The following is a 21,488-nucleotide window of genomic DNA, read 5'->3' as shown; positions in this document are numbered from 1 at the left end:
AATACTTCCTAACATCTCTAAAATTAGCATGAGCTCAAGGCATGGAATCTAAGGACAGAACTGGAACACTACATTCCCATCTACACTGCAAGACAGACTGCATTTAAATCAGATCTGAGCCTCAACTTATTCACTGTAGGCACCATCTACCCTAGGACAAGGATTTCCAAAAGAGCTGAAAACTTCTTCCACCAGACCAACTGATGGAAACAGCATCAGCAAGAACATACCATGGTCGAGGCGCTAATGACCTTTATTTGTTATTCAAAAATAAAAAAAAGAGTCCTTGTGGTACTTCTCAATCAAAAAAACCTGTTTAAATATCTGTGATTGCATGTGTGTGACTACAAATGCATATTTATAACATAGAAAAGATGTGATGCACTTCAATTGAGCAACACATTTTTGTGCCTCTTAGCTGGCTTAGGCTTTCTACTTTGCCAAAAATCGACCGAAGCAAAGAATGATTTCCACCAATATCACAAAGCACACTGCCAAAGTACACAGGGGCCCTTAGGAAATACAGGCGACACAGGGGAAAGAGCATCGTTAAGTCAGTTTCTCTTACCTTTAACTTCAGTAAAATAACAAAGCAATTAATATTAACCGCAAGGAAATACTCATCAGATTCCAGAAGCCTTTCAGACAGGATTTTCAGATGCAAGCAATATCCAATAGATGTTTACCCACTGCAAAGGACCAGCTTTTTTTATTTTGCAATTGCACCTATTTAAAGTGATTGTACAGCATCCAGTGAGGTGGCCAGGAGCTGAAGATGGGGAATCCAGGCCAACAAGAAGCTATTTCATGTGTTCATGCTGACTGTCCTTTCCATGCTGTGACAGTCACCACCACAAGTTGGGAGGTTCCTCGGCCACTCTGCTTTTAAACAAGGTAATTTCATCCAAGTGCCGCATGGGGACATCTCTGATGACCTCTGTCAAGTCCTCATGAAGCAGAGGGAAAATGACGACATTTAATGCAGGGCGGTCCGCCTGGAAACTAAATCAGACACAGGTTATTAGCCGAGGAGAAACACGAATTCTCCAGTGCAAGAGAAGCGGACTGCAAGGATATAGATCATGCAGTGGTGGGGGCAAGGAAGGGTTGTTCAGAGGAGGCAGGAGGGGCAGCTGGAAGTCAAGGTCTCCCACTCTCCTGTGTGTCAGCGGGGAGCGCAGGCTGGGCTTGCACCCCTTTTCAGTGAGTTTGTTAAGCTGACACAAGCCCAAATTCAGCCTAACATGGGGAGGGAGGAAGAAGATTTAATAAATAAATAAATAAATAAATAAATAAATCACAACATACAGGTATTCTTAGAGGACCAGAGAAGAGCTCTGCCCAAGCTGGGCAAGGTTCTCAGAGATAACAATTTAAACCACCTACAAACCAGCAGCAAGTTGCAGAGCCATTAAGAAAATCAGGCCAGAGCAGTGCCAGGCATTCCCTCGGGGCTGAGCCTGGGATTATCACTTCAGGCTGGGTTGTTCTGCATGCAGAGTCTACACTCTGCAATTAGAGCACAAGCAAGTTTAGAAAGCTCAGATCTGCAGATAAGCATTTAAGTGTACACACACACACACACACACACACACACGCACACTGCAGCCTCCTTTTTAATCTAAGTTGCAGAAAACCTGTCTTGGCACCACAGGAATTTGCCCTAACAGAAACGCACGCAAGTATCCCTGTTTGCCACTTGAATTTTGGGTTCCAGTTTCTGAATCTACAGCCTTAGCCTTTTGGTCCCCTCTTAGAGAAATCTGCATTCTCCTCCTGCCCTCCCAGCTTTTCTTGCCAACATCACACCACCGGGTCTGCCTTCCAGCACATATCCCAGACCTTGCAAGAGACAGGCCTGATATGACTACACAAGAGAGGAGCAGCAGGGTTATAACTACAGAGCAGAGGAAGAGAACAGCAAAAGTTAAAGCCATCTATGCGTAAAAAGAGCCATACAAAAAGAGTCCAGGTCTCCATCAGCAAGTACTCTACATGATAGCAACCTGGTGAAGTAAGAGAACATGGGGAAGAGAAATAGCATTACTCAGTGTAGCATAACAAGAGTTCAGTCTTTTAAAGCTGGGAGGTAAAGGGAAGTTATGCTATAGCTTAAGAGTTACACCCTTAAGATTAAAAGACTTGTGACTATTAGCCCCATGCCACCAAGATGCTTCCTCCAAACCATGTGACAAGGGCCAGTTCATTATCACTCTAAAGGAGGCAGAGTCAAACCGGTAGCATCAGTCCCTTGAGGCTGAAGCAAGTTGTGTTGGGTCGAAAAAAGGAGTTCACTGCTCAACAAACTTCTCTTATACAGGTGTGTGTCTGGAAAATTCCCAGCTCATCTCTAGCTCTGAAACGGACAGATTTCTGTCAGAGAGGGAACGGCTGGAGATTTGGCTGCTGGAAACACACGTGAAAATCCCAGGTAGCAATACAGCCAGCTGAAGAAAAGGCCACGAGAGACTGGCATTTCCCCGGGAGACAGAAAGGATGTTCCCATCCACAAATGATTTGGAGTAGACCTGCCAAAAATGTAGCAGAGAAACTCCCATTCCAAGGCTAGTTGCTCAGTTCTGGTGGGTCAAATTAATTTTCCTGAACCTAAGTAGCTGCAGGAGTGAGGACTTCCAGCAACAAAACTACCTGGGGCAATTTTATACCTTTCTGCATCACAGACCTGCCCTTCATGCCTCATGTCTAAGGGCTGGCAGAAAAGGACACCGCTCCTTGAGTGGATCTGGGGGCTTGGGTAGGAGCTGCGCAGTTTCTTACTTCTACAGCACTGCCTACAAGAAATCAACCAGCAAATAACCGCCGATCTAGGAGGCAGTTGGTAAAATCTGCAGTGAAATTGCATAAAATATAGCAAATAACTCTTTGATAGTCCCTCCTCTGCCTCAGCTCTTCATGTTTCTTATCCAACACCACAGTCCTGCAGAGAAAATCATGTTAATAGACCAAGTTTACTGAAGTTCAGCTAGGAAGAAACAGCCATCTCCCCAAGGCAAAGAAACCTCTGCTTCTTTCTTTGTATACAGACTCTCCCAAATTAGATCTGCATGCCGCCTTCTCACCATATACAAAATTGTAGTTTATAAGCAGCCTTTACATGTAGCTATAAAAACGAGAGCCTAGACAAGTTTACACGACAATCTGCCACCAAGACAACTGAAAAACCCCAACACAGTAAGTATACCTTCCAAAGAGGCTGGATTTATATGAGAGGTTTGAACTTGATCTTAAAAAAAAAAAGGGGGGGGGGGGAGAAAAAAAAGAAAGCTTTGTAATTTTCTCCCCCCCTCAACAGGAAACTGTATGTTACTGCAAACCTTGTAAATTCCATACCCCAGCAAGTTGACGCCGGAGAATTCTTTCCATGTACAATTTGCGTGATTTAAGAAAAAAAAAATCAAATGCACATGGTTCACTATTATTCTCAACTAAATGTGCGTGCAAAGCCTCTCCTTTAACTGCCTGTTAAAAAACACCCTGATTTTAACGAGCAGCTGTCATAATGTTAAACTGGGATTAGCAGTTCCCAAAAGCAGACTCCCTCTGCAATCTATGCTCCTTTAGTCCTTCCCCGGAAGGCAATTCCTTTCTTCATACACCTGTCCAGGTGGGCTAGATTAAGTGAGAAGCACTTAGAGCACTAGTTCGAAAGGCCCCAGGCATGGGGAGGAGATAACAAGAAGGGGAAGAGATTGAGTTAATGAGTTGCAGAATAGCTCCTGTAATCTTGAAGGTTCTTTCCTCATTCCACACCTGGATGGACTTCAAACTGGATCTACCTCTGCAAGCGCATGGCTTGTAAAATTAAAACCCGAAGGACAGAGAAGGATGTCGACCTGGGGAGACAAAAGAGCTGCAGTTTCAGACATGAAACCCTGCTTTTTTTCCAAGGGAAAGAAGCCAAGGATATGCTTGCTTGCTCTCTCCTACAAAACCCCCAGACTAAACTCATCACAATTAATTAAATGAAAGCAAGTTTTCTAGGCAACTGACTAGCAGCCCCTTCAAAACAGATCCTTTAATCAGAAACAACCACTGGGATAACAAAGAAAATACCCCCACACACACATATTTTCCAGCATAGCCTCTGGTCCAGCAGACTCAACACCAAACCAGCAACCACCCAGCAGGAACTTTTACAAGGAGGTCTCTGAAGTGTCCTCATTTGGATGTGGACACATAGTAGGCCTGGCTTCAGCAGCTGGCTGGAAGCATCCATGGTGCTGGGAAACAAACAGCGAAGTGCACCCTGTGCCACAAACTGCTCCTGGCATCAGCAGAGGTATAACCTCGCTCTACAGTTAGATCTTGAACTGGTTGCATGTGGTTGAAAGGGTTAATGGCACTTTGTTATTTGCCTCCAAAATTATCCCAGAACAGGTGTGGACTGGACACAGTAAGGTTATTTTCAAGTGAACAGCTTGGTAAATAGCCTAACACTACGGTCTCAATTACTTCCAACCAGCGTGGCAGGATCCAATATGTAGGTCAGGGACAAAGTCAAAGAGAAAGAGAAAAAGTCTAAAGCAAGGCTGCACTTTGATCAGATTTCCTCGATTTTAGCAAGACAAAAGAGTCACTCCCTGGAATGCAGTTATCTCCTGGCAAACACTCTCAGTGTGTGTTTTCAGACATACCTCTCTAGAGAGGCCAGTGAGTCCCCAGGACTCCACCTGCCAATAGAGCTAAAGGGCAGCCCAAAGCCTTCGGAGAATCTCACCAGCCAGCCTGTAATGATGGATTATGCCCCCCTGCAACTCTCTGCACCATAGACCCCAGAAGATGACAGCTCCACTGCGTTAGGTGCTGCCCAAACTTACCTCCTCTTACTTGTAAGGAAAGGATAAGGCAGTATCTGGGACTGAAGAATGTATTTCCCCTTGAGACTTCCAGAGAAACCTAAGAAAAGCCCTACACCAAATTCAGACAGTTCAGCACATCCCACTTCACAAAAGCTGGCAAGCAGGAATAAGGGCACACAAGGTGGTATAATTAAGCACTGGCAACAAAAGCAGCACACACCAGATAAAACAAGGAAATACGGTGTATCAGGAGTAGATCAAGGCCAGATTTTTGAACTCCACAAACTGAGATGAGCTTATGGGAAAAGAAGCTCTAGAGAAGGAAAGTAAGGAAAGAAACCAGGAGAGCTTCATTTGGGGAAACAGAGCACAGCGGGGACCGAGCAGATGTGGAGTCTGGTTTGCATGACTCTCACAAATGCAAACCCATCTCTGCTGCAGTCACACATCTTCTCGCCCCTCCATTTAGACTTCCCCCCCAGGCTGGTGAGCTGCTTCTGGAGAGGCACAAGTTTCCCAAGAGAAGAGAACTCAGACCAACTCACTTTTTACCCTGTAGGCAGCTCTTTCACTTACATGCACAAAAACTCTGTTAATCCTCCACCAGGCACAGCATAAGTCAGTTTTCACTGGAAGACTTGCTCACATCTGAAAGTTCAAATGTGGCATCTCTCTTGAAAGCTTCAGCCAGCATACCTGAGCCAGGCTGAAAACTCCCATCCCCGAAGCATGGTGTGGTGGAACAGAGGAAGTGCCAGGAAAAGCTGGAGCAGCTGACAAGTGGCATGACCCAACATACATATACACACTTTTCTCATCTTTTCAGGGAAGGCCAGACATACACTTAAAATTTGTTCCACTGGCCATGCCCTGAACTCAGTACCAGGAAACTGCAAAAGCCCTCCTTGCTTACAGTGGCTGCCAATAGCATAAAATGAAGCTTCTCCAGAGCGTCTTCCAGCCACACCAAATAAACCGCGGGTGGGATTCCCCCAGGCCCCTTCTTCTGTGAGCCTGGAGGACCCTTGCCCCCCACTCATCCCCCAGAAGCCCCTCAAGAGGGGTCCAAGGCCTCTACACACTGACTATAAAGCAGACCCATTCCTTAGTGCCATTCTCACTTCCAACCCTGCCAGAGTACCAGTGCTGAGCAGATCTCATTTTCTAACCTCAGAAACAGACTTCAAAAGTTCCCGAGGAAAGCTGTTACAATTCCTCCGGTTGCTCTTAACTCCACACAATGAGATATTTCCTCCATAAAGTGTTTTCCTTTAAGGGTGTCTTCCATCCCCTCATGTCTACATGGACAAACCGGCATTCTCCCAAGGCCTGCGATTTCCCCTCACCTGAAGTCCCATCACTACAGCCTCCAACCTGAGATGAAGGGGTGCAGATAGGATTCTGGAATTCATTTGCACACAACACTGCCAACTCTCCCATTATCTTCAATGCAGCATCCTCTGCCACTGCATCGTGCCATGGGGAAGGAGCAATACACGTCAGACTCATCCCAAGTAGAGGCAAATTACATCTCTCCACTGTGGTTTCTCTCTGTAAGGCAGGAATGACACTCCGCTACTTCTCCTGTGAACTGAGGTTTATATCAAACATGCTCACAGATTGAGGTTCTTACATTATTTTGCCAGCTGAACTCTGCATCAGTCAAATGTGACCGGACAGCTAAAGGGGGAGGGAATAAGAACCCAAAGAGCGATGCCAGAGTGCCCAGGACACGTCCTATGGGAGTGCTCTGCCAGAGCAAGCTGAAAGTTATTTCCTAATCTCTTCCACAAATTAAAAAGCTACTGCAATAACTGCTCAATTAGATTTATTTTACTATGGAAATGCTTTAAAGCTGCAGTTAATGCTTCCGTTCAGCCTTTTACACCCTCATGAAGAGAAAGCATGACAGTACTATTCCAATATTATTTCTCAGCCAAGAGAGAGAGGAGGACACTCCTTGAAACCTATTTCATGCACAATCTACCCTCTAAGGAAGGTTTCAGGACTAAATTCCCTTCAAAACACATGAGCTAGCACTTAGAACAAGCCATTTGGGTCAACCACAGGAATGCATTTAAGAAAAGGGTATTTTAGTACCCCCAAAAGAAGATACATTAATATGCCAAATTGTTGATGGTCCCACAAGCCATGCTGGCTTGTAAAGTATTTGAACCCACCCATAAACAACATCCCTGGTAGAAGCAAAGGTGTCTGGGCCACACCTCAAGCAGAGTCAGCCTTCGCCAAGCCCGCCAACGAATTCTTGGGTAACGCAAGCTGACAAGGATGCAGTTTGTTATTCAGTCTGTGACAGAATGATTCAGGGGTTTCTAAGAGCAGGAAATGAAACAGACAATGAAAGCTGGAACAGGATGCTAATGATTCACTACACCAGCCTAGCGATACATTAAGTCTTCTGCAATCAGACGCAGGGCCTGAGCCCACAACATGCTTAGGCTAGCGGAGTGGGATTGGCAGCTACTGAGCTGGCTCTGGGATCCAGGAAAGCCAGCAGTGTACTGAGAGGGACTTTTTCAAGGTCAGAAGGAAGAGAAGATGGTGAAGGGATGCAAAAACAGCTTGAAAATCTCAAATAAGACCTGAGTGGTAATACCAGCTTTTTGCAGTGTCAATACAATTGCACCGGTCAGGTGGACAGTGCAGGAGGGACTGGAGGACTCTGCTGAATTCAAAGATGATCTCGTACTCGCTTCCTGCCCTAACAGCCCCCTCCCACCCAATCTAGCAGTAAAAAGGATTACCCAAAAGGGCTGTTCTGAGGCCAAGCCCACAATGAGAACCCAGGCAAGAGGAATACTGCAGGGATATCCAGGGCAACAGCAACAAGGGAGGGGGGAACGCTTAGCTCTGAGGTGAGCAAAAATTCATTTGGGATAGTTCAGTCCTGTGCCAAACACCAGGAGAGGGACTGGCTCGCTCAGCACTTTCCAAATACTCAGTTTCATCCCCATGCTCCCACCTGGAAGCCCTATTTCTGCAACTGAATCCCAGGAGGGTGCTTCATCCCTTCAGCGAGCATCATGACTCTCACAGCCACACAGGGCTACTGGAATCAGCAGTTTAAGAAAAGGTAAGATTCAGCCAAGAGTTTCATGTTAAAAAAGAACAATAACAAGCAGGGGAAAATTTAGGTAATGCTACAGAAGCTTGAATAGCAAGGTCTAATTCAGACTGAAATAGCTATTCCTGGAAAGTGGCAGGAGTCTTATTGTGAAAGTCACTTGAAACTAAGCGGTGCTCATATCTGACACAGGCAGAAGAAGGAAGGTTAAGTTAGTGTTTCTCTTTCTTTGGGTCTTGGATCCCCAGAACAGGCAGATTGTCCTAAAACAGTAAAATTCTCTGCATTCCAGCAGCACTGGTTAACCCTCAGAGTTACCCAAGTCACACACTCACTTTGCAAAGCCATTTGCCGGAGACAGGTAGCCAGTGTGGCTAGGAGAAGAGGGGCAGAGAGCTTGAGCTAAGACTGCCAGCCCACCACTCCCCACCCCACAGCTCTTGGGGGATGCTGTACCAGGACCCCAGCCAGCCCCAGCCCTCTGCACCTTCTCCCAACAGCTATCAGACCCCAGGAGATGACAACAGCACTTTTGGGAGATGTGAGCAGCTAAGCCCAGCTACCCACCCACCTCCCCAAAACACACTTCAGCTGCACCACAATCTTTCGATTCCTGACCATGCTCTCTACCATGGCTTAACTTGGATTGCATTTCTATAAATCACAACTCACCTCTATGCCTTGCCACTTTCCCCCTATGTATGAAGAATCTGTAATGACATCGCACGCTCAGAGATTTTTTGTTTTGCTTTGCGGTTTTCTTTTTTTTTTACTGTTGCTTTCTTGATCTTTTCCAAGGTGTTTTTTCAAGGACTTTTCACAGGCTTGTATTGTCTGGTGTTGTAGAGTCCTTGAAATCATTACAATGATAGGAGCTATCTAAACACTTAAGCTAAAACCAACAAAATTCTAAAGGAACACACTGGAAAATAAAATCTGTCCTTGAGGCCAAGGGGATATTTGCCAAAGCATTTCCTATCCCCTCTTCCAGCCTGTTTTCTGCTGGTAAGCTTCACCAGGAAAGCAACTTCTCCTGGACATTTGTGAAGTGCTCACTAACCACGCCATGTAGCTGTGCAACCCTGAAGTCATCCAAATTCCTTGCCCACTAGATTTCTGGGGCAGAGAAATACAGGCGTATAAATATGAGTATTTAGCATGCAACACATCAGCAAGCTGTGGGACACCTTCCATAGGTCACAGCTCCATCTACTGACTATTTCACAAAATAACAGTGTGGAAACCCTCGGGGAAAGCTGTTCGAAGCAAGCCCGGTCCCCACGGACCAGGCTTTGGACACACGGCTCTTTGCAAGCATTTAGAAAGAAGCCCCGGACAGCAACTCAGCCCAAAAGGGAGAAGCACATCTGCCTTTTCTGCAAAGAAGCCTCTTTGCACAGCAACAGGTCTGGGGTCACGCTTGAACCTACAACAGTGGGTCCTCAAATTGTGCTATTTTAGTGTTTCGGGAATTACTGCTGCAGTGGTTTTAACAGAAGAGTTATTTAAACAAAGACAACGCGTGCTTGGAGCTAAGCACTTTGGCAAAATTAGGGTCCAAGCATAAAAGGGAAAACATTGTTTGTTAGATCCACTACTATGTGAAGTGTGGCAGCAGCTGAGCACCATGTGATAGGAAAAAAAAATGTCATTTTACAGAGAAACTGAGACGAGACCACTGTCACATGTGAAATCTGAGGAAGATCAGGGAAGTGAATACGGATCACTCAAGCCACATCTCCCACTCTAACCACTAGGCCCTTCTTATGTGCACAGAGTACCTCCCTGAACCATAAAGGAGATTACCCCTCCCATTCACACAGAAGAAAAAAGAATAAAGAAAAACACTGCAATGATTTATCTGCCCAGAGGGAAACAGTCTTCTCTAAAGCTCAGAGGAGACCTTGCCCTTGCAAGCCTCTTGTTTGCTGATGAGGGCTCCAGATGAGTGCTGTTCTGCTTACTGTGTTTCATTGCAAAAGAGACAGAACTGAATCAGAGGCTTTTAATGACTTAAATACATAAACTAATTTGTCCCAAATAGCAGCAAACTTCAACCAGAAAACTGCCCACAAGAAAGCTGGACACCACAGGGCCTGGTTCAGAGCTGTCACAAGACTTAACGGACATGAGAACAGCTCTCTTTTCGGAACAGAAATACATAATACTAACCTTATTTCACAGTCAAAGGGAAGAGCAAATTTGATAATTAGTTCAGCCTTTAAGCCATTGGCGTGATGCAGGAGATTTAATACCCAAGCTCCCATCACCATACCCTGTATATACACCATCTTCCAGTACAACTCCACAGCTGAAACCAGTCTGTTCTCCTCAAATCGGTCCCAGCCTCTTCTGTGATCTGAACCCTCCTGTGCATCCACATCTCAAAAAGGATTGCGCTGCACTAGATCGCATTTTCAAGCCCTCCCAGCTCTACCACCTGCAGCAAACTACTGGTGCATGCCCAGCCCTAGGCCTTTCCAGCTCCCACTTGCATTTCTTCTCTTTTTAGAGGCATTGGGAGAACAGGAGTCACTTTGACCCCATCTCCCTGTTCAAAACCTGTTGGCTGCTCTCAGCCTAAACAAGACCATCTCCATAGCCCTAAAACAGGAACTCTACTCCTTAATGGGACCCGAGGAATATGGATCAATTCCTCCAGCTCAAGAAAGGGAGCAAAGAAAGGCTCACAGCCTTGCTTTCCCTCCTCTTGCCTCCTCCTTCCCACCCACTCTCCATGTTTTCTCCGCACACGCAGCATCTGCACACATTCCAAACAAAAAAAGCCAAACAAACAAACAAAAAAAGATGAATCACCTATTTCATTCTGGCCCAAGGATATATAACTTCAAACTTGCTGCCCAATGGGCTCTTCCAATTTAAAACCTGGATTAAAGAGACACTAGCAACACATTTTTAGAGGAAGCCATGCTGTGTGAATTAGGGCCTTATCCACAGGTTTAAGCAATGAACTAGCTCACACACAAATTTTACTGCACATCTCTTTGCCCTTGGAGTAGTAGACAAAATGCAGTCAAGAGAGAGTCAATTCCTGACCCCATCTGAAGGCACATTTCTGCAAGGATGAGAATGGGATCAGTGGAAAAGTCACATGGTTAAAGACTCGCTGATGGCTCGTGGAAGACTCCAGGCTTTGCTTACACATCATTTTCTGTATTTTGTTCCTTCCATTTTATTACTAGAGACAGTTGCATGAGAACAGGATCTTTGTTGCTTAGGAGAGCATCTGCTCCCACTGCTTATCCTCCTCCTGAAGTCATAATCTTATGTGACATCAAAATCGTTTCCAGAGCCACCAATTACAATGTCATAGAGGATTATGACTTCAGGTGTAGAATTTGCAGTGCGAGCAGATGCTCTCTTCAGGGGAAAAAAAAAACTTCAAAAAACCCTGTTTTCATACAAACGTCTCTGTTAATAAAATACAAAAGAAGAAAAATAGTATGACAGCCAGAACTGTTGCTAAATATAAAAATAGTTTTTAACATTTCCACGAGGCATCAGCTGCTCTTTGGAAAGTTCCCAGGGTTTAAATTATTAAGAGGTACAGAATGTAGTGAGAATCCGTCCACAACAGAGAAAAAGAGGGAGGAAAGACTGCAGAACGCGTATTTCTGCTAAGTGGACATTAAAATTTTGGCCAGTGCTGCAAATGCCATCTCAGAGGGGAGGGCAAAATAGAAAACGAGAACTGCGGATTCTTGATTCTTTCTAAGGATCCCCAAAGCACAACCGAAATCCACCAATAAATGTTTTTACAGATATGAAGCCCTGTGAAAAACAAACTCAAAGAATCCTTGTCACATCACAAGGAATTTACTTAGATGTTTCCAACAATCACTATCCCAGAAGGACACAGAGCCTTTTAGAGGCTGTAACAAACAATCTCATGTGCAGTTTGGTAGGTAGCTAATATAGTCATAGGCTCTTCTGGATTTGATCCGCAGAAACAAGCCAAGTGTAATAAGTCAGTTTGAAGCTGGAAAAAGGCTGGGGGGGAGGAGCACCCTTTAGGATGCAGTAATAATGCCATGTGATTTGAAATTTTTATTAGAGCTTAACAGGGCAAAGCAACAGTAGGTGACAAAGAAAACAGACTGAAGGCGGAGAAAAAGCCTTATAGAAAAAAGAAAAATAATGGAAAGTCTGTTGCATGGGAAATATTTTGTAAGATGACTGCCACTATTAGAAGATTTCAAGCCAAGCGTAATTAAAAGCTCTCTTTTCAAATGCGGTTCACAGCTCACAAACGTTTCCCCACCACGTGAGCCTCAGAACACTGCAAGGGGCCAAGCAAAATGCATTTAAGAACTGCCAAACGTGCAAAGGCAGTTTGTACGAATTCTCCCCCCCACACACCCTCCGAAGAAAAACCCTTCACAACAACCCTTTAAAGGCTTTGAATTGCGCTGCCAGGGGATTATCAGTAAGTGACATTTACAAGTGATTAGAGGACAGAGAATTATCTTAGTCACTTGTGGGAAAGGAGGAAAGCTTCAAGGTCAAATCTCTCAGTACTTAAAATGTCGGCAGATGTTTTGTTTACATGAAAAGTGTCATTTGATTTATGATGGAGCTTTACATCCAGAACTTCAACTCAGCCAACGGAACTGCAGAGAACATGGGTGGGACTGGAATCAAAAATTCATACAATACCTTCAAATATTTAACTGATTCACTCTTATTAAAATAAGAGGCTAGTTCATGTGCCAAGCGGTTACACAGTACCTATTAGCTTCTTGGAACAAGTGCTCCAAGCCATATAAACCTTGGCAAGCAAGGAAATGGAGATAAATCTTCAACAGCTCCAGAAATCCTACATCAACCCCTTTCCGCACTCACCTCCGGACAATAGATTGCTGGAGATTTTTGCAAACGGTAAGAGATTCTCCCATAAACATGTGGCACATGATGACCTCAAGGCTGTTGGCCATGAATGACATCACTGCGTCAGACTGCAGAGTCCCACTCCGGGAGACGATGCAAAGCCGCTGGAGAGAGGAGCAATGACTCAGTGCCTGGAAGAACTGGGCGCCTGCACAGAAGTACGGCTGTTCCAGCCTGCAAGAATAAACAAAAACAAGTCAATGGGTAATTCATGCTTGGGCCGCCTTCAGACAAGAGGGAAGACAGCACATTCATGGGGGGTTGGCAAATGGAGCAACCAGTGTCCCCCACCACCTGTTTCACTTACACGTGCGATAACCTTCTACCTGCTTGTGCCAGCGGTATGGCATAACAAACCTGACATTGCAAGCTCAGACCTCTTGCTTGCTAGTTACTCTTGAACGGTGCATGCTAAAGGACAAGGACACAAATAGGCAGAAAGCCCCTAAACTGCAGAATTCCAGTGCCCACAGGGGGTTTTGCAAGTTTTCCACAAAGCATGTTGGGTGAGATGGGACTTAGATCTGACCAGCAGATCCTTCTGGTCTTATGACAAGCACAGCCTGGCTTTTGCTACTTAACATCCACCGAGCAGTTGATGTGGATTTAGGGACTTACTGCTCCAGTGCACCAAACACTGATCAAACCGGTCACCTTCAGTTTACCGCCTAGAGAGAAGCAGGCATGAAAAATTCACAACGCACACGTGGTGATGCAGAACTTGGGCCTCTGAGCCAACAGAGTGACCACAACCAGCCCTCCCTGGTCAGAGGATGGCAAAGGATCAAAGCTACTGCTCTCCCACAGGAAGAAGAACCATCATCAATTCAACCTTTATCTTAAACACTTGGCCCAGAGAAGAGAGACAGGATCCTCTATCATGGCTATCCACAATCTTACGTCACAGCCCAGAGCAGGCCAACAAAATTACATGGTGAAGCCATACCTGACCAACAAGGGGTCCATGTGTTAACTAGCAGCATAACTGGATGACTCCCTCACAGAAACCAGTCTGCAGGAAGCAGAGCCTGCTCGGGGCCGGTGTCACCACTACGTCTGCTTAGTGCAGATTTACTACAGGGCCTCGGAGCACTTGGGAATCCCAGTCATTGGGTCAGCAAGGCCAGAGCTCCAAGAAGGTTAATCCATTAGGTGATAACAAGCTGTCGGTCCCAGCCTGATCTGGATAATCTCTGCGTAGGCTTTTGTAGTACGTGGGGGTATCTCAGCAACTTAATCCTGTTAATTGATAAATTCTGGTTTAGAGTCTCAGCCTGTGACTGCTGGTCAGGTAGCACTGCCTGAAGAGATCCTAACAGCCCACAAGCGCTTTGAGTAATAGCTTAAAATGAATATTAAGGAAATGGGAAGCCTCTCCAATTTTTCAACAGTGTTATTGGTCCATTATAAGTTTAGGACAAAACGCGCAGAAGCCCCTGCAACCACACAGCAGGTTTCTAGGTTAATCTCTGTGACAGGACAGCCATACTTGCAATACTGCCTTTCACTCGCTAGATGACAATGTTGCTTTGGAATATCCCCTTAAACTAGCTTCTCAGCCTGGAAAATGGGGAGGGGGGAAAAAACATAGAAGCAGCAGAAAATTAGTCAAATGAAAAGGAAACTACATTATCAGGAGGAAGTGCTAAACATTAAAAGCCTCTTAAACCCATATAAAACCTTAGACTTTACTCAAGACAGAACAATGACACATCAAAACGCCTGGCTGTTGCAAGGAGACACCCTTGTTCGTCCTTTATTCAAGGCTCTACGCTGCCTCTCATCTTTACCGCTCTTGGCCTCCATTTCAAAGTCTCTGGAAACTACAGGACCTAGACTGAGCGAAGCAACGCTGCACACCCAAACCTCCTTCCCCAGATCTTAGTTCTTCCATGGCTATTTAGTCTCCTGAAGGTTAAAGATACATTCAGGTGACCCAAGCCATTAAGCAACTGAATTTCCAAAAGCTGCCATCCCTTGGATGAGAGACCAACACGCTCCTTGCCTGTTATAAATGGGAAGCAGTGGAAAATGAAAACCCTCCTGAGGTGTTTTAGCCACCCTGGCTCCCTTCACTATTGCAATGGGTCAGGAACATGCACACAAACACCAGTCTCAGCTGATGAGCAGGAATTTTAGTCACACTAACTGTCATGTTGATCACAGGAGTGACCTTGCTGTTACTGCTGTTAGGCATTTTAGACCCATTTTGTGAACAGAGGATGACAACGGGACTGACAGGTCTAGCAGTTTCACCAACAGAAGCTGATTTAGGGGAAAAAAGAAGAAGAAAAAAAAATCTTTCTAAAGTAATGACATTTGTGTTTATTTGGACCAGTGCAAGGAAACCATCACAGTTCATGCCCTTTGCTTTCACAAGCACATTTTGGCTACTGTGAAGCTCCTTTATGCACCCTTTAGGATCAGATCCTTGGTAGGATCCTTTAAATCCTACCACGAGAGGAACACCAACAGGACAAACTCTAAATGTGGAATGTTTTCAATATATTATCATGAAAAGAAAAAGAAATAAAAAAATAAAGAGGCAAGATTTTAATACAAACCAAAGGCAGAAAAAAATCTAATTGGGAAACCTAAGGAGAACTCTACATTATCTAGACATTGTAGGAGTCTCTTCCTTCCTTTTTAATTTTTAAGGAAATTTAAGAGATGTACATGTACACAAAGCCAAAAAGTCAGCAAAGGCGTGTAGTCTTTAACCTAGCCCTGACAGGCTGCTAGCTCCCAAATATGCAGCATCCACTCTTCCTTATCTAAAAGGAAGGCAGTTGCAGCATAAAGACTTTTTGCTCTTAAAACACTGGTTAAAGGGCATATCCTGAGCCCTCAAGGACAGCATGCGATGCCTTCCCGTTCTCCACAAGTCAGGAAGGAAAATACCCAGTTTTCAAGCCATTGCAGCTACATTTGACCAGAACAGGAACACTCGCAGTTTTAACACTAGCCACAACAAACCACGCACTACATTTCTGGAGATCCACGAACAAAATGGGAGATGTTCAACGGCAGCCCCTCACCTGAGATCTCTCAAACACTTGCAGTGTTTCAGCATGTCCATGAGAGCAGACATATAGACCACTTTCCCCATCATGCCCAGGTTGGCCAACGAAAGAGTCCGCAAATGCTGGCACTGCAATCCAATGTTAATAAGCCCAGAGCCAGTAAGAATATTTGGCAGTTGTGCTAAGGTGAGGCTCTGCAAGTAAGTCAGTTGGCTAATGGCAGCCACCTCTGAATCCCCCACGCTTTGTGCCCGGACACAAGGAGGCAACGAGTTCCGAATTGCTGGCTCGTTGCGGGGCATGGCAGAGGAAAAACTGGACCCAATTATTTCCAAGGTTTCCAAAAATCGGAGGCTTCCCATCAGAGCCCAGAATACTGAAGACTCTATCTTCTGATTTGCCTGGTCCGCTAAGTTCCTCGGATATGTCTGTATCCCAATCCGCACTTTCCTTCCAAATGTTTGGGGCACCAAATTAGACGCCGTGGGAGGCTTTTCCACATTTGCAGCAACATCTGTGATGGAGCAAACTGGAAGTGCTAATGAGAGCAGGTGCTTTAGCCTGGACAGAAGCTGGCACAAGTGATTCCCTATGCTTTCTGAGCTGTGATGGTGAGCTGCAGAGAGGTTGAGGTGTCTCAGGTTGCAGCAAGACACTACCAGGCTTTCCAGAATGCCACTGTCAATGTCATCTTCCGCTTTTCGAAACAAGGACTCCGGAGCCAGACAGTGAACGCAGCCACTGAGATTCAAACTGGTTAAGCTTTTAAGATCCTTCCCACCATTAATAACCCTCTGGATCAGGTGACCACCAGATAAGGTGCATCGGCTAAAGCTGAAGTAGAAAGGGTTGTTGAACTTCAAGTGTTGCAGGAGCCCAGAGCCATTAATCCAGGCTTTGGGCAATTGTAAAGCATCCAGACGTACATTTCGAGCCATAGAGTCCAGGAGGTTTTTAGTGGCTCCCGTCTCCGCAAAGCTACCGGGAGCAGAAATAAGGAAGGCGTGAAGGTTCTCAGGTGTCCGATCACTTAGCACTGCCAAGTACAGCCTCACCACCTCCTGATTAACGTAGCCAGGAGCCAGCCTGGCATAGAAGACACGGAGGTTCTGGTAATGGGGCACATTGCTCTCACCTACCATTAGCTGCCCAGAGAGCATAAAACCTTCTCGTGAACGATCAAGGATCTCAAAATAAAGCAGCAGTTTCTCAAGGCTAGTGCAGCACGGAACGACACCATATGACGGCGTGTAAAGGGTTTGCTTCAATTCCGAGACACGGCTAAGAGTGGCTTTACACTCACTGCTTAGCTGACTGGCATCGAAACCCGGATTTACATCTATCGCCAGGGAGCGCAGGTGCTGGAGCGTGGACAGCATCTTTGAGAGACGGAGAGAGGTGACGTGGCACCCAGACAAGTTCAGTTTTACCAGGTTCTTGCATCGTGTTACGTGATCAATAGTGGAGCTGGGCAGCCAATAGCACCCAGCCATGTTCAGCTGGTAAATCTCTTTTCCGATATCCCTCATCAGTTGCTTCACTTTGTCTTTGTTTACCTGTACTCAAACAAAACCAGATTCAATGAGATATATGGCAATGGTGTGTACTGACTCAGTTTCCCATCTGAAGATGGGAATAACAGTGGTTAGCACTTAGATTACATGGCTCATCCAGAGGTCTCAGGATGCTAGCACAGTCTAAGAATTATTATACTGCTGGTAGCTGCCTTAGCCTGCTATGCTTTGGACTCTTAAGATTACACTTCCTTTAGCTTCTTAGTCTGTGCAGTTCTGCATTACTGACTGTGAGGCCAAATCTGTTCAGCAACTGATAGTGGAATGGAGGACCGTTTCCATTTTCTAACAGCAAAGCTATTTCAGGAGAACTAGCTATCTATGGAAACTCAGATTGAAAGGAGAATGTTTTCCATTCTCCTTCATCCAGTTTGCTCTTTTGGAAATGAGTAAGAGAGGCTTCCCCTTGCCTGCACTTGGTGATACAGTCCTCATAAAACGTATCACCCTTCATTCCCAAGCTTTATTTTTGTTATAACACATATACAATTATTTCTGGCTTAGCTGACTGCATGCCTGACAGCAATATGCACAAGATTTTTTTGCACAATATCATGGAAAATGTATTTTGAGAAAATGATAACTTTACACAACCACAGCTACAAATGGAAAGTCACGTTTACTTTCATTTTAGCTTCCAGAAGCACAGAGAAAATAATTTTCATTGACGGTATTTTATATAACTAAGGAACACAGAGCTGTTCTAACAAAGCATTCTGGAAAACAAATGCTTTTATAAAACAGTTTATTGTTTATTTGATTTCAGAGTTCAAGAGCAGTTCATTTATGCAGACACATTGGAAAGTTCTACTTCTTGGCATTTTTTCAGAAGTCAGATTTGTCTTCATAGCTAACAGAAGAAGCAAGCTACGCTCCCCACCTTATAGTCTTTCTGAAGTAAAACTGTATGGGTTAGACTCTTGTCAAGGCAAAGCATTGCGAGTTTCCTGCAGGTTCTCCTGACGTTCAGGACAAGGTCTGTGCAAGGGATGTAGCTGAGGATGTGCAAAAGGATCTCATCCGAGAACTCCATCAAGTTGACGCCATTACTTTCCTCCTCGTTCTCCCCACTTACGATCTCCTGGGGGTGGGGGGAGAAAAAGAAAAAAGAAAAAAAGAAAAGCTACTAGCTCAGAAACTTCAGCAAAGCTTGTGAGAAAACAGATAGCCCAAGTCTCATAAGGATTTATAAAGTGAGACAAAACAGAAATACTTGAATCTTTAAGTACTTCCATCTGCATGAAGAAACCAAAAGCTTTCCCTTAGAAGACAATATAGAGGTAGTACAAAACTTCACACAAGGCCACTGTACCTTCACTCACTCTTACACTGTTGGCTACTTTAGAATGAGGGAAAAAAGGTTTACATTCATTCCACTTTTGCCAGTCACTTTGCAATGAGAAAGTGACTGTCTCTGATTCTTTCTAAATATAATGCAGCAGTCTCTTTCTACATATTTCCTCTAAGTGCGTGCCCTCCATTTCAATAACCTTAAGAGTTACATAACCATATATATATATATATATATATATACACACACACACACAAACAAAACTGCAGTCCAGCATCGGATCACCCGTAGCTCTTCTGCAACATGCGTACACCCTAACCATACGAAACCACACGATTGACAGCTGGGCTCCAAAGGGGACACGAGAGCCCCTTTGCTCCTCCACTCCAAGCTGCCTTCCTTCGACACTGAGGTGACAAGAGGCAGCAACCGCACCCCAAACCCACCGGGACTGCCTGACAAGAAGGCGACGGGGTGCATGCTGCCTCGTGCGGTGCAACGGCTGGACACGGCCCCCAGCCCACCCCACCGTGATGATGGTGGTTTCGGGGGGGCGGCTGGGACTTTAGCGCCATCTTTAATAAAGCTCAAATTGGCATTAATACCATGGCATCCTCTCAAGGGAAGGGGGAAGCTGGTCCCGCCTCACAGCCCCTGTAAACCCCCCACAAAGGCATCCCAGAGGAGGGCGATTTCGGCGCCCGTACCCAGCCCCGTTAGACGGCGGCAGGCCCGCCTCAGGAACCGGGTACCCGGGCCACCTCCACTCCCGCCGGGCAGCCCGGGCCGAGCCCCGCGGCGAGAGGGACCACCGGCACCCCCCGGCCCTGCCGCCGCTATTTGAGCCCCCTCACCGCCCCCGGGGCCGGCTCCAGCCCCTCTCGCCTCGCCCCCATCCCTGAGGGGGGCCCGGCTCCCCCCAGCCCCAGGCCAGAGAGACGGCGGCGGAGGACGAGCCCCGCTACAGCACGGTTAACGGCCCTCCGAGGGGCCGGAGCGGAGGGGGAAGCGGAGGGCGCGAAGAGCCCCCCCGACCCCGGCTCACCTCTCCACAGCGGAACATGGCAGCGGCCGCGCGGTCCCGCCGCCACCACCGCCGCCTCCCCCAGGCACCGCTCAAACCGGCCGCGTCCCGGCCTGGCTCCTCGCCGGCCCGGCCGCCGCACGGTTCTTCCGGCGCTGCCATGACCCGGCTTCCGCGGCTCGCCACACCCCCGCCGCCCCCTCGGCCGCCCCGCGCCGCCATCTTGAGCGTGGCCCTGCGTGCGGCGAGAGGGAAGGGAGGTGCCAGCCGTTGCTCGGCGCCATCTTGAGAGCGGCGCCGCCATGATGGGAGTGGCGGGTCTATGTTGGGACACCCGCCTCGGTTGTGCCGTCCCCTCACAGTTTAGCCGTCTCTGAGGGCGCTCATCTTGAGGGCAGCAGCTCTCTGCCCCGAGCGGGTGCAGAAGCGAAATCCGGCTTGTTCAGAGGTACTGGCTCCCTCGCCTCTGCCCCAAGGCCACTGGTGCTGAGGCATCGGAGACAGCAGCATCCAGGCGAATGGCTGCTCGGCCTCCTCCGCTCTTGGTGGCTCCCAGCCATGGGCCCTCTGCCACCCCAGCAGCAGATGACTCACACCGGGCCCACACCCCGCGAAGCCCTGAGTCGGCTCCGAAAATGTAAATCCACCCTGTTGCAAGGAGCCATGGGGCGCAGGGGTGACAGTAGGCGAGCGGGGGGCAGAGGGAGCCCCGCCGGGTTGGCGGGACACCCCCACTGGGCTGTTCTGCAGCCCCCGGGGCACTGGCTGCGTTAGCACCCTAGTTTTCTGGGGAGGCAGTGGAGTATTTGGGAGAACAATCCTCTCCCAGTTCCTGCTGTGGGCTGGAAGCAGCCGGGACGTGGAAAACAGGGCACCTGTGAGCACTGAACGGGTTGGTGCTAACAAGGGGGCTGCAGGTACCACCCCCTTCCTCCCAGGAAAACCCTAAATATAAACCCATTGGCTTCACTGGTCTTTCACACATCATCAGTCAGGGCTCTAACCAGGCTAAATATTCTAGCTTTGGCTGCAGGTGTGAGATACGATCCTTCACTTTGCTGAGGCACAGAGGGCCGTGCAGAAGTCATCCAGGGCTGCTGTGAGTGCAGCCATTGCACACAGCAATGTCCAAGGGGAGCAGCTGGCTCAGCACTGTTACTATTAGCTCCTCATCCCAAATCTCAAGTACAGACAGGACTGGAGCGCTGGAATTTCCAGTTACGTGTATGCTTCGGGAATTTTGTTCATAGAATATGTGTTTTAAAGATGACCTGCAAAGGAAGATGAATAGGTTGCTGCTTTCTTCCTGCTTGATTGTTGCCATTTAAGGCCATGAATTAGATTAGGGGTAGACTGGGGGTTTCTCTTAGAAATAGCAAGTGCCTCAAGTTTTGATTACCTATTTTGCTTCTAGGCCTGTGAGAAGGCTCTGGAGTTGAAGAGGAAAATCCCTCAGCCCTTAAATGAGGGAGAGCCTCAGTAAGAGAATTTGTACCTGTTTTGTTTGTCATGTGTTTCACTTAAATAGAAGGCAATGACAAATTAAATCCGGAGGCCCTTCAGTCAAGACCGACTTGTTTGACATCTGGGAAAATTACCAACCTACCATATTTGCAGTCATCAGGGAAAGCAGAGACCAGGGTGGAGGACACCTGCATTTCCAATGCAAATGGTAAATAAAATCATCAGCAGGGCCCATAAGCAGAGTAAAGCCTTGCCCAGAGAGCCAGATCGGCTGGAGTAGCCTGTGTTAGGAGTAGCCA

At 46.7% G+C, this 21,488-nt stretch overlaps 1 protein-coding gene across 1 annotated transcript; it reads right to left on the bottom strand.

Annotated features, from left to right (window-relative positions):
- Positions 1–670: 670 nt before the first annotated feature.
- Positions 671–20,044, bottom strand: FBXL18 (F-box and leucine rich repeat protein 18). Its single transcript, XM_075514734.1, is given in 6 exon segments — positions 671–1,002; positions 12,769–12,987; positions 15,852–17,392; positions 18,291–18,491; positions 19,747–19,980; positions 19,982–20,044. Coding segments are annotated over 6 exon segments (2,400 nt in total). The 5' UTR covers positions 20,030–20,044; the 3' UTR covers positions 671–845.
- Positions 20,045–21,488: the final 1,444 nt, after the last annotated feature.

This window comes from Mycteria americana, chromosome 12 (genome assembly GCF_035582795.1).
Source record: "Mycteria americana isolate JAX WOST 10 ecotype Jacksonville Zoo and Gardens chromosome 12, USCA_MyAme_1.0, whole genome shotgun sequence".
Classification (NCBI taxonomy): Eukaryota; Metazoa; Chordata; class Aves; order Ciconiiformes; family Ciconiidae; genus Mycteria; species Mycteria americana.
This window is presented reverse-complemented; position numbering and strand designations above follow the sequence as displayed.